Below are 13217 nucleotides of genomic sequence, written 5' to 3'. Positions count from 1 at the left end.
AATGTGGGGTGACTTTGACCTTTCCAGCCAGTCACAGGGGGAAGGAGGACAAGCCCCTCTTCCCATTCTGCTCTTCCCTGATGCCAGAGAAGCACCCACCCATTCCAGCACACTCCTGCTTGCTGCCATTCCAGGCTAAACTTGCCAAACAATGGCTCTGGTGGCAATGGCCTTTATTAAACACATCATGCCAGAAGCTCCTGCCAAGGCCCCACACCCAGGAGCAATGAGAACCCCCTGCTCCAGGAGGTCCCCTTGTCTCTGTGGGAACATCTCTTCCAGCATGGGGATCATGCCCAGCAGTCAGTGCAACCTTGGTGCATCAATGGGGCTCACCCAGGGCCCACACTGTGCCATGGAGAGATGTCCTGGGAGACCCAGAGACGACCAGGTTGGAACAAATTGGCCCCCACATCATTCCCCATCCCCATCCCCCCAGCCCACTCATATCAGGGCAGGCTGGAGCCTGAGCCCTCCAGGGAGCTGCTCTCCAAAGCCCCGTAGCCATCGAGCTTCATCATCCCAATGAGGTGGGCTGGCACGGAGAGGACGGAGCGGCGCGTGGCAAAGATGTGGCTGATCTCCATGAAGGTTTTGTTCTTGGTCTCAGGGATGACAAGGTAGACGTACAGGGCCACCAGCAGGCAGACACCACAGAAAACCAGGTAGCAAAAGGCACCTGCTGACATCTGGGGACAAGAGCAGGATGAGGCAGAGAGCCAGGCACTCCCAAACTGGGCGAGGCACGAGGCAGTGTCCCCTCCCATCACCCTGCCCTGGGCTGGCTCTGTCCAGCACTGAGCTGAGCCAAGAGCACAGGCATCCCTGCCTTGGCACCCCATCCTGGGAGAGCAGCAGGGCTGTGTCCATTCCCTCCATCTCCCGGGGCCCCTCTGAACTGGTACCTGCAAGAAGGGGAAGATGAAGCCGACAGTGAAGTTGCAGAGCCAGTTGAGAGAGCCCCCCACAATGTAGGCAGCCGGGCGGTGTGACTGCGTGAAGAGCTCAGCTGTCATCAGGAAGGGGACACCAGCTGCAGAGGAGGGGACACATCAAGGGTATGGAGGACAGGGTGACTCAGGTACCCCTGGGGTCAACAGGTTCTGCCCACCTCAGTCCTGTGGCCAAAGGGTTGGAGCCCAGCAAGACTCATGGTTCAAACTGGTGGTGCTGGGAGAGCCGGAAGAGACAGGGAATGTGGTGGAGCAGTGTCCTGCCCTTGTCTCCCCTGGGATGTGTCTGGGGAGGGGTGATGTCCCCCTGATATACCACACTGGCACATTGCTGGGTGCTCAGGCCAGTTCCCCAATTTGCATGACTGGAAAGTTTCAGACTGAGTCAAAATAAAGGTGGAACATTTAATGTGGATCCTCATTTTCCAAAAATGTTTCTAAATGCTGATATATTAAATCTCACAGAGATCACAGGCATAGAGAAACACCTTCCTGGCACCCTCCATAATGCCCTTTCCAGACTCCCATGATCAAAACAGTTTAGAAAACTTCCTTCTATCAGTCAGCTTCTGTTGCCACTGTGGCTGATTCAGGGAGGAAAGAAGCAACCACTTCTCTGAGCATCACAATCTCCCACAGGACACAGAAATGCCATTTTCCAACCTGCTTTTCCTATGTACAGTGAAAAAACCCAGAATGTATGGAAGTGGTTTCCCAAGCCATCTTGTAAGTGGTCTGAAAACTGGACACAGGGTGTGGCTATTTCTTCTAGAAGGACTTAGCCTCTCCAGGCAAGTGTCACTGAGCCAGAAGTCCTGGGTCCCAGGACTGTCCCTGTGTTGGGGGGCAGGATCCGAGGTCCAGAGTACATTCCAAGACACACAGGAATCTGGCAAGGGATTGTTTTTGATATGGTGACATGCCTGGGGTCCCAGCTGCCTGAAACAGGGCTGGCTGGACCTCTTTACAAATGCAGGGAAAAGATGAACCAAAAACCAAGTGTTAGAAGTGAGGGAGGAGTGGAGCCCCTGACGGACTCTTACTCACAGCTCGCCCAGAACAGAGATATATATTTTTTTTGTTTTAAAACTCCTATTCATCATTGTTTGTGAACAATGAGCCATTAAAATCCTAATTAAAGATGTAATTACAGTGAATAAAGTCTGGGCTGAGGATGAATTATAGATCTGTTAAGAGCTCTGCTAATACATCAACTGGGTAAACCAGTCCAGGTTTCACTCCTGGCTGTTGGAGCCTGCACTCGATTAGGGGCAGGATGATTCTCACCAGCTGCACTGTGATAGGAGTGGTGACACCTCCACAGAGGTCTGGGGAAGGCTGCCAGGGCTTTCACTCTGCTTCCTCCTGCAGTGTGGCCCAGCAGGAGGAGGTGGAGTGTGCCCTGGGGATGCGTGGGGCTGGGGGGGTTTGTGGTGGGGTTTCACTGGAGGTACAGCATCATGAACCAGGGCTGGACCATGGGGACGGGACCAAGGCTCAGCTCCTGCCACCTGCCTGCAAACCCCACTGGTGTCCCAGAGCCCCCATTCCCAGCCCCTGCTCCCCACTCTGGCAGCCCCAGACCCACCTGGTCCCATGCAGAAGCCAGCGATGATGCCGACCACGCAGGCGACGCTGACGTAGCGCATCCAGGGCAGGGCGGCCTGTGGGGACACTGGGCTGGGGAGGCTGCAGGGGGCTGGCCCTGAGCTTCACGCCCAGCACCCCTGGGACACGCCTTCAGGCCTGCCCTCGGCTTGGTGGTGGCTCTTGGGGACAGCAGCCACACAGGACACATTGGTGAGATGCAGACAAGCAATGGGTTTGGGGTAAAGCTGGTGAGGGTCAGCCTCAGCCAAGCTCAGCAGCTCGTGATGTTGCAGTATCCCCAGAGCCATGGGAGCATCCTCTGGAAGCAGACAGCAGGAGAAGGACCCTTCACCTGCCCTGGCATTCCTCCCTGGGAACAACTGTTTCTGGAAAAAACCTACCAGAAGCAGCAGGATTTTTCTCATATGTATTTTTTTTTTTTTCTTGTTCTTCTTCTAAATTTGCCTTCTCTTTAACTTTGAATGGAAAACATGACTTGGAAGAGCCAGCTCACCTCTCATTTCCACACATGCTCCTTCCCCCAGGATTCTACCCATCCCTCCACCACTGAGCCCCAGATAATGGGGGCCCAGGGGGTGGCAGTGGCCAGGCCCTACCTGCAGCAGCAGGGAGATGGTGATGCCAGCTGAGCAGACACCCATGGCACAGAAGCCGGTGATGATGAGGGGCCGCCGGCCCACCCTCTCGATGGTGAAGCACTGCCAAGAGACAGCAGAGACTGATGGGGTGTTGGGGAGCTCCAAGGTGGATGGGACCACCCCTGAGCCCCAGATCCAGCTGTAGGTGGGAGGATGCTCCTGGTGACATCTGGGGATGCTCTGAGCTGGGGCAACCCCAGCTCAGAGTTCCGGGGTTGGGGCTGGGGCGTGGAAAGTGACAGGGGTGAGCATGCATGGGTCCTACAGAGCAGGGGTTAGGGTGCAGGGTTGGGGCTGGCTGGGGTGACCCACAAGCCACACTGGCATCAGTGCCAGGCAAAGATGCTGGGAAATGGGGTGTTTGTGGGGCAGTGGGCACAGCAGGGTGTGGGCAGGCAGTGCAGCAGCAGTGGGAGCAGGCAGGGTATTGACAGCAGAACAAATGCCTGTAATTTTATAACCAATCTCAGCATGTCCATCAGGGGCCATTTGTGGGGCTGCTCCCAAGCAATCTGGCTCTATGCTGGGCGACTGCTGGGGGGGCTGGGACACCCCCACAGGAAGGGGAGGGGTGTAGGGGGTACCCTTCAGACTCCACTCTGGATTGGGCTATGAAAGCGGGGAGCAGCCCCCCACTCATTTCCTCTTTTCTGGGAGCAGCCACCCCCATCCATCTCTGTAATTGTCAGGGAGTGGATTTAGTGCCGGGTGGCTTGGGCTGGCCCTGGGTGACACTTGCAGATGGGACAAGGGCCATAAATCTGCCTGGCCCAGTGCTAACTCTCCAGCTAAATGAGGGCTGGCTAGGGGGGGCCAGGGCTGCTAGCCTGGGGCCAGGCCAGTGCTTGGCTGGGGTGGGGGGAAATGGGGACATGTGACTCTGCTAACAGAGGGACAATGAAAGCCAGAGCCAGAAGAAACTTCTAGTCCCCTCCATCATCTCCATCCAACCTTCTCTTTGCCTGCCAAATCTCCCTGCTACCCTAAAATTATCTCAAAATATGTGACTCCTAAATTGAGCCTGTCTCATCCCATCTCCCGTACCCATTTCCATGCCAAATCCTTTGCCCCCCAGAAAAGGGGCCGTGCTGTGGCACAGATGGTATTTGGGGGTACGCTCTGTCCCCCCATTTGATGGTGCTGGCGAGAGGGCTGTGGCACAGAGGGGCTGTGTCCGTCTGTCTGTCCCTCACTCACCCCGATCAGCCCAGCAACGACCTCAATGGCGCCGGTGCCCATGGTGGTGTAGGGGATCTGGGACACGGGGATCCCGGCGTTCTCGAAGATGGTGTTGGTGTAAAACCAGATCTGCCGAGGGGCGGACACAGCGTGAGCTGGGGGATGGAGCCACGGGGCACTCGAGGACATGAGCTGCCAGGTCTCAGCTCAGAGTCTGCACAGCCGTGTCCCGGGGCAGGAGCACGTGGGGCTTACGGCGTCGATGCCCGAGAGCTGCATGCCGGCGTTCACCACCGCCACCGAGAGCATCTGCCAGCGCACCGAGCGGTCCCGCAGCAGCTGCCAGACCGACGCCATCTCCATGGAGGAGAGCGACCGCTGCTCCTCCTTCATCTCCTCCATCACATCCTGGACGTCGGGGCTCCCCAGGAACCGGCACAGTGCTGTGGGGAGAGTGGGCCATGGACACGTGTCCCCAGCACATGGTGGGTGCTCACAGCTATGGCACCAGGTGGGGGCTTGGCTCTATCCTGGCCCAGCCTCCTCAGCAGCCCCATATGGGGCTCAGCATCCATAGGAAATGGGGAAAAGCATCACACCACAGTGCTGGGCACATGGAAATGCTGTGGCACAACCGGGTGGGACAGAAGGGCTGAACCATCAGGATTGTGTTGGGCTGTCAGGTATGGGCATGCAAGAATGGCATGAGGAAGCACCTTGATCTTGGAAGACCTTGGAGAAGCACCCAGCACCTTCCAGAGCCAGTCTCCCCAAGGATATCCCCTCACCTTTGGTGGCCCCACAGATGTCATTTCTCTCTATCAGCAGGTACCGAGGGCTCTCAGGGAAGCAGTGCAACAGCAAGAGCTGGAAGGAGGCAGGAACAACCACCACGGACAGGAAAAGGGGCCAGAACCTGTCCTGGGAGGAGTTGAAATGGGATGTGTCATGGGGAGGGCAGAGCAGTGTCCAGCACGTGTGGGCTGGGGTACTGTGCTCACCTTGCCCAGCAGTTCTGGCAGGCCCAGGACCTGGGCAGAGAAAACCCCCAGGCAGATGAAGATGCTGGGCATGAGGCCCAGGAATCCCCGCAGGTTCTTGGGAGCGATTTCTCCCAGGTAGAGGGGCACCACACTGAGACAGATACCTGAGGGGCACAGGAGGGACTGGGATGGCAGAGGCAGTGGGGAGAAGGGTACCTAGACAGACCCCAGGTCCATCTCCTCCCATGTCCAGCATCAAACACAGTGGGGACCCCATGGCATTGGAGGTGGCCCCAGCTGTAGCAGAGAACCCCTCCACAGAGCCTGTGGGGAATACAAAACCTAGCAAAACCCCCTAGGAATGGCTGCAGGGGACTGAGCCATGAGGAAGGGGCACAACACAGCCCAGGAAGCACCCACCTGAGTGGATCCCCGTGATGGAGCGGCCGATGATCACCATCTCGGGGGATCCCAGCTCCCGGCTGAGGCCCATGAAGCCGCCGGCCAGGAGGACGAGGAGAGCGCTGCGGCTCAGAGCACCATTCCTGGCAGGCACAAGCAGCAGGGCAGCTCCTCTGGCTCCATGCCACCTCTGAGCCACCCTGGCCCGTGGTGTGACACCCTTACCTGCCGTAGCGCTCCACCAGCACCCCCACCAGCAGGGAGCCCAGCAGCCCGCCCAGGGCGAAGATGGAGACAGTGAGGGCGTAGAGGAGGGTCAGCGGGGCAGGGCCCAGCCCGTGTCCGTACCGCTGGGACCACGTGGCGTTGTAGAAAGCCTTTATGTGCTGCAGGGCAGAGACACACACAGATGTGCTGGCAGAAAGGGGAAGACAGGATCTATAGGGAAAATATCATGGGTTTAACAGCATTAAAGGAGATGCATGGCAGAACATGTTATGACTGGGATGTGCTGCTCTGGTTGCTCAGCAAGTCTCAGCACCTGAGAGGCCTAAGGATGACTTAGAGATACCAAAGAGAGCACTCAAGCTGGAGCAGGGAGGTTGTGGCCAGCTTTCCAGGCCCTGCTTTCCCAGGGGGACCAGTTTGGTGTACATGAACACGGACTCTGATGTCCTTCCCATGCCAGTCCTCTCTGGGTGACTGCTCAAGGAAAATGCCAGTGTTTTGATGTGGGGCTGCTGGACAGCTGTCCCTCCCCCCTCCCAGGGTGGGATGCAGAGCCATTTTCCCTGCTCCCAGAGAGGTTGCCCATCCCTTACCTCTGCCGGTGAGTTCACCACAGCAAGGTTGTAGCCATAGAGCATGGAGGAGCCAAAGGATACCAGAAGGGTGACAGACAGCAGGGGGAAGGTGAGACGCTGGGAAAGAGGAGGAAGGATCAGCACAGCCCTGGCCAGCAGAGCCAGGAGCCAAGGTGTCCAGAACTGCCCCTTTTCCAGTAGGGATGATCCTGGCCCAGAGCAAAGACCCCAGTGTGATGGAATCCTGTGTTGAGCATTGCTTCGTGCCAGTGCCCAGCACCCAGCCCAGCTGATCCAGCTTCCTCGTGGCTCATCTTGTGGCTGTGGTGTGAGGTTTTTACCGTGGTGGTGACCCAGCCTGGGTAACCTGGGCACCCCTGTCCCCAGCTGGAAGGGGCAGCAGATGGAAAGGGGCAGGTGGAAAAAGGATGGACACCTATCCCCCTACCTCAGTGGAGCAGCTGAGTGGTGCTGCTGTGAGTGGCCCAACACCATTGAAATGTTCCCGTGGAAGGTCCCAGCACACCCCAAAACACCACATGGACCCGCCTCCTGAACCCTCACCCCCTGCAACACTTCTGTCTCCCGCTCCTGCTGGGGTCCTCACTGCGGGGAGCCGGTGGGAACAGCCACCCTGCAGCTCTGACCCAGCCCAGCCCAGGATCGGGGTGCTCAGGAGCATTCAGAGCGCCCCAGCTGCAGGGACAGCCCCGGGTGCTGCAATGAATGTCCCCGGAGCGACGAATGTCCCCGGAGCGACGGGGCTCGCAGGGTGGGACGAGCCAGCGTCCCCCAGGAGCAGCCCCGCTCCCAGCACCACAGCCCGACCCTCCCCCCCGCACGGTAGCCGGATCCGTAGCACGCAGCAGCTCCCGGCTCACGCACAGCAAATCCCCTCAAATCCCATCAGGAATCCCAAGCCGGGAAAAAAAGGGAGGGGGATGTCAGGCCGAGGGGTGTCAGGCCAGGGGCTAGAGGGGGACAGGGACACCGTACGGCGGACGGGAAGCAGGGACGGGGCAGCCCTCCCGGCCCGCAGGGAGCTCACCCCGGTGATGTCCCCGCCGGGCCGCGGGGTCCCTTTCCCGAGCGGCGGCGAGAGGCTGCGGGAGGAGCGCGGGGAGGCAGGAGGAGGAGAGAGGGAGGAAGGCAGCCCCGGTCCGGCGGCCCGGCTGGTCTCTCCCATTTTTAGATAGAAGAAGGAGGAGGTGAGGGAAAGCAGGGCAGGGCAGGGCAGCCCGGGCGCCCCCGGGGCTCATTGGAGGCGCCTGAGCGGCCGGAGGAGGAGTCCGGGAGCCTCTCCCCTCGCCGGGGCAGGGGCAGCTCCGCCGGACTGCTCGGCCCGCGGAGGGGTCACGGCCCAGCCCGGGGGCAGCGGAACCACTGACGTGATGCTCTGCCACCTTTGAGAGCTCTCGCATGTCCCCTCTAAACGGGAGTGACCCCGGGAACCGTAAGTGGGGCAACACCACTGCACCATCCCCGAGGCTGGCGGCGAGGGGGCGGCCCCACATCACCCAACACCCCCATCCCCTCCGGGCCGCTCCCACCGCGGGTGGATGTGCCCCATCCCCTGCGCTCGGGAAGAGGCTGGTAGCCCAGGGCCATGGCTCGAGGCAGCTGCCTTCCCCGGACACGGAGGGACACAGCCCCCAGCCCCAGAGAGGAGAGAATCGGCTCATGGCAGCTCAGAGGAATCCAATTTTGCTGCGGCCAGGAGCTGCCTCCCCTGCTGCTAATGAAGTGCCTTTAATTAGCAGCCTAATAGCAAGCTCTTAATTTGCCGAACAGCCAGTTGGAAGGATGGGACCCCACTAAGCCACGGCTGGCAACAGCTCCAAGGGCTTAAAAGGGACAGGTCCCGACAGGCTGGCCCCACTCAGGACGGTGCCGCGGGGCCAGGAGAGCGGAGCAGAGCTGGGAGAGCCTCATGGGCACCCCAGGCCTGCCGTGCCAGCCCCAGCCGGGCTGTGTGGGCTGTGCGAGAGTCCAGGCACCACATTCTCCCACGGAGGATGTTCCAGCTCTGGTCTCCCCTCTGCACATGAGCATCGGGCCCTCTCCCCCAGCCACCGGCCCTTGCCAGCCTGCCAGTGTTCAGTTTTCCCAGGGCTGGCCCCTGCTCAAGAGTTCCTGTGTCTTGCCCAGACTCAGCTTCTTCACATCTGGATCAGGGCATCACCTTTACCTTTGTGCAGGTGTTGCTGGGTGGCTGCAGAGACCTTGATGACAGGGCCACAGTGGGGGAGACCTGCAGGAGTCACAGTCCTTCTGGGGATGGTCCTGGTTCATTCCCAGAGCAGCAGGATGAAGATCCATTTTATTGGACCTAACCATGGGTGAGATGACTCAGCAAGAGAACATGCAGCCTGTGGGTCCCAGCCATGCCCAAAGCACCTGCAGTGCTGCAGGGCAGCCCTAAACATGCCCAGGATTCACCCCAAGCAAAGCAGCAAACTTGGGACAGGATGAGGAGCCAGGCCATGCTGAGTCCTGCAGCCATGTTCCAACTCTGGTCATTCAGGTACATGGGTCATCTCTGGGAGCAGCACATGAAGGGTTAAATATGTCCAGTGGTCTCTGGAAAGAGCACTGGAAAGAGGAAACAGCAGCAGCCATCTGTCCCCCACCCTGGTACTCTCCCAGCAAGTACCTACCAAGAAACCCTCCTGGAGCTTCCCAGCTCCTCTGCACTGAAGCCCATACCAGTCCCCAAGCCCCATGTTCACCCCTGCAGCCACAGCCCCTCCTCCTGCCACACAGCCTGATGCTGGCCACCAAGCAGAGATGTCTTCAGGACACAGCTCCAAGCCAGGGGATGGCTACTGCCTTGATTTAGGGAGTAAATATGGGTTATGGTCACTGGTTCCCAGCAGAGGCTGGGATGCTGGGGGCAAAGGCCTAGCAGCAGATGTAGAGGTGAGAAACTCAAGAAGGGCAAGAGCAGGGAGGAGGAGAGCCTGGAGTGCCAATTAAGGCTCACCAGAGGGCTGGGTTAATTGGAGACACTCCTGTGACCTGACCCAGTGATAGTGGCACACGATAGACAAGGGCTGGTGAGAAACAGCCACTGCTCTGAGCTGCAAGGGAGCTTGTCTCCACATTTTACAGGCATTCCTCCCCTGCCTCCATGCAAGGTATCCCTGGCTAAAATATTCCCCGTAGCTGGGTAAGTGGCTGTGAGCCCATAAACCACCCTGATCCCCGCCCATCGTCACTCCCAGAGCTCCTGTCCCACTCCTGCCTTGGTGCTGCCCCAGACTCCAGGCACAGCACTGGGGCTGTCCTTGTCCTGTCCCAGCACTCCATGTCATGGGATGCTCATGCATCTCCTTTCCTCAAGGCATCTGACACAGTGCCTGAGGCACACAGAGAGAACTGGGAGAGGCAGAGCAGCAGGTGTAGCTGGTCTCAGCACACATCCTGCAGAGTGATGGCGTTTGCTGAGGCCAGGAGGATGGAGAAGCAGTTGGGACACCTGAGGGCTTCCCCTGAGCTGACAGCTCCACACTGGGAGGTCCGTCCCCTTTTTCAAGATGAGATAGAAATCCCTTGTAAAGGATGCGGTCCCAGTGCTGCTTCTTGGGGTTTGCCCAGCACCATCTAGTCCAAACCAGATAAATTCCACAAGGAAGCAATAAGCAGCTCATGCAAAGGCAAGAAGATGCATTGCTTAGCAGCCACTGACCTTTTTCCCTGTGCTGGAGGAGAGGGAATTGGGCAGCACGGGCTGGGTAGGGAGAGCTGCTCATAGACACGGGCACCGCTCCGAAGGTCAGAGCAGTTTGCCAGGGCTGCCCTTTGGGAGCTGACACTGCAGAGACAGAGATGGTCTGGCAGCCTCCCCCTCACTGCCCCTTGGAGGAGAAGCCTTCCTTGATCTGCCTTGGTAAATGCCAGCAGGGTGCTCGGGGCATGGCACAGGGAGTTCTGGATACATCCGCTGTGTGATGTTAACCAGGGCTTGAGTTTCTTCAAACCACAGTGGCCTCCACAAGGAAGTCAGTGCTGTCCCCAGTGAAAGAACTGCTCAGGCTGCTGTCTCTGCCTTGTTGCACTGGAAAGCTCACCTGACTGTTCTCCACCTGCAGGCAGGTATTCACCTGGACAGTGGGACCTTTCCAGCCCAGGCTTCCCTGGTCATATTCCTTATCCAACATCAGTGGAACCCAGCTCATCAGCCTTACAGCTAAGCAACCTCTCTGCTGGTTTGGAGATTTCTAGCTGCTCCTACCAGCCAGGAGCATATCAGCAAATAATTTTGGAGAGAAAGCTCAGGATGGGAAGGTAACATGGATGTGAAACAAAGAGTATCTCTCTTGGGGATATAATGAATGTGTCTGAGCTCTTTTAGGGTAAAGCAAAGTGGCTGGTGCTCACAGACATGCACTGCTGGGCATAGATCAGGGGTCAGGCTGAGATCTCTAATGGCTGCAGCTCACTGCATGGGAGAGTGCATGCAGCAGCTTAGTTTTCTTTTTTTTTTTTTTTTTTTTTTTATCCCACCTTATTCCCATCTTAAGATTCAAAACATGGAATAATTTCTAGATCCTGGGCACTGGCGTGTGCCATTGCACAGGAAGCGGTGCCACACACTGCCTTGGAACAAAAGGGGCCAGGACACTGCTGGAGCCAGGCACAGCCCTTGCTCCCAGGACAGACAGACAGCTCACCCAGAGAAATCCACGGCAGCATTACAGCATGTCTGCCTGCTCAGGGCCTTTTGTTTCCTTTGCCACACTGCCTCCTCTCCTGGGAGCTCATCATCCTCTTCAAACCACCAACTGCTAAACTCATCCTAAACAGTTATTGTAAGAATTACATTCTTTCTAGCCTAGCTAATCTAAACTGGCCAATTCCCCCTTTCCAAAAAGTACCTTACTATACTCTTGAAAGCATGTATATAAGACAACAATAAAAAACCACCAAACAAGAGAAGATTTCATTTTAAAGCTGTAGGTTGATCAAACGCTGTTAATTTGAAGCTATGGCAAACATTACTTTCCTTCTTCATTTGAAGAGGAAATAAGGCACACATTTTTAAACAGAAAGGGTAATTAACCACTGAATCTATTTAAGATAAGCTGTTCATTCTTTTCCAGTGGAAATTTACAACTGAGATTGCTTTTCTTTCTCAAAGACTCTCTTTAGTATTTGAGTTTTTGGATTCCAATACAGATTTCCTGGGACAGTTTTTCCAGTTCATGCCCTGCAGGACAGCACTGTCCTAGTCCTAGAAATCTGGAATAAAGACTCCGATTCTCATCTTTAAACATCAAGGAGAAGGGGGGGAAGGACTATCTAAGGAACATCTAGAAATAACCCACAAGGAGAACCTGTTTCTCATGGCAGTGGGCAGTATGTGTGTTGTTTGGGTACACACAGACAACTGGGACTGTGGGCATGGAAGGGGTCTCATTTGTGTGTGCTGGCACTCACAGGTCATTGAAATCAAGCTGCGTTCTGTGTTACAGACCAATCCAAAACAATGGATGTAGCCTGTCACTGCAACTCCTCTTCCAAATCTATTATTGGATGTGAGGAAATAGCAGAGAGGGAACAGAAAACGTTAAAGAAGTGTAAATACATATATATTACATATTACATATAAATATGTATATAAAATATTTATTATACATGTGTGCACACACACACACACATATGAACACCAACGCCTTGCCAAATAAAGCACTGTGCTGCTGGGAACCCTGTCACAAAGAGAGATGGAGATTGGAAGTGACAAGAATCCTGCTCCCAGCACTTCAGAAAAGCAGGAGTCTTCACAATCTCCAGTCCCCCGCTGGTTCCCAAGAATGGAGCCAGCAGGGAGAGAGATGTCGGGAGTGCAGGGGTTTGTTTGTTTTCTGACCACCCCTGGAGTCAGGATCTTAAAACTGCAGTGGCCTTTGTTTTAAAAGGGGCTGTTAAGTAAAATGGAAAGATCCAAGGCTGCTATCCAAGGAGCACTTTTAAGAGGAAGGTATTCTGAAGGCGAGGGTGCTTGCCTTCTGATTTGGGCGAGCGGTGAGCGTGGAAGCATCCCCAGCCATGGAACTGCGTGGCAGTGCTGTGATATGTCAATTACTCACTCATTATTGAACAGCAGGATTCTGATTAGCTTATAAAACAAATTTGTGCTTCTCCTACCAGGATCTTGCAACAATATCCAGAAAAACACAAAGTCTTTACAGGTTTTCCCCCACACTTTTTTAATGGGCAGGATGGCTCCAACTTTTCTCTATCAGTCACATCCACTCTCTGGCTCACAGGGCAGACTCATCTGCCCCAGCCAGAGACCATTAACTGTGAATGGAGAGAGTGTTAATTAAAAAGTATGCTGTGGTTTTAGGAATAAGTGCGTTTTTTTCTGACTGCCAGGGCAGTCTTTTATGCTGCATATGTCAATGAGCAGCAGCTCTGAGGTGGATCTGGCTACTGCAGACTCTGTGTCCTGTGTCCTGCATCCACCTCAGGCTCAGGGCAAAGCTGTCCACCTTTCATCCCCAGCACTGTCAGGTGTTCACACTGCAGATGTTGTGCACAGTACATGTGTAGCAGAAGTGTGACTCACACACACGGGCTCGAGGAAGACACAGTATTGGTATTTTGACAGCATCTTTCCCCCCAAAAGGAAAACAGGAGAGATTC

General features: G+C 56.1%; 1 protein-coding gene across 1 annotated transcript; it reads right to left on the bottom strand.

Annotated features, from left to right (window-relative positions):
- Positions 1 to 449: 449 nt before the first annotated feature.
- LOC121350246 (solute carrier family 2, facilitated glucose transporter member 5-like) lies at positions 450 to 7828 on the bottom strand. The gene is given in 13 exon segments (XM_041461420.1): positions 450 to 689; positions 906 to 1033; positions 2542 to 2617; positions 3161 to 3262; positions 4400 to 4510; positions 4637 to 4824; positions 5170 to 5302; positions 5383 to 5528; positions 5785 to 5909; positions 5992 to 6152; positions 6588 to 6686; positions 7618 to 7800; positions 7802 to 7828. Coding segments are annotated over 13 exon segments (1719 nt in total).
- Positions 7829 to 13217: the final 5389 nt, after the last annotated feature.

The sequence above is a fragment of the Pyrgilauda ruficollis genome, unplaced genomic scaffold (assembly GCF_017590135.1).
Source record: "Pyrgilauda ruficollis isolate IOZ18807 unplaced genomic scaffold, ASM1759013v1 scaffold15, whole genome shotgun sequence".
Taxonomy (NCBI): domain Eukaryota; kingdom Metazoa; phylum Chordata; class Aves; order Passeriformes; family Passeridae; genus Pyrgilauda; species Pyrgilauda ruficollis.
This window is presented reverse-complemented; position numbering and strand designations above follow the sequence as displayed.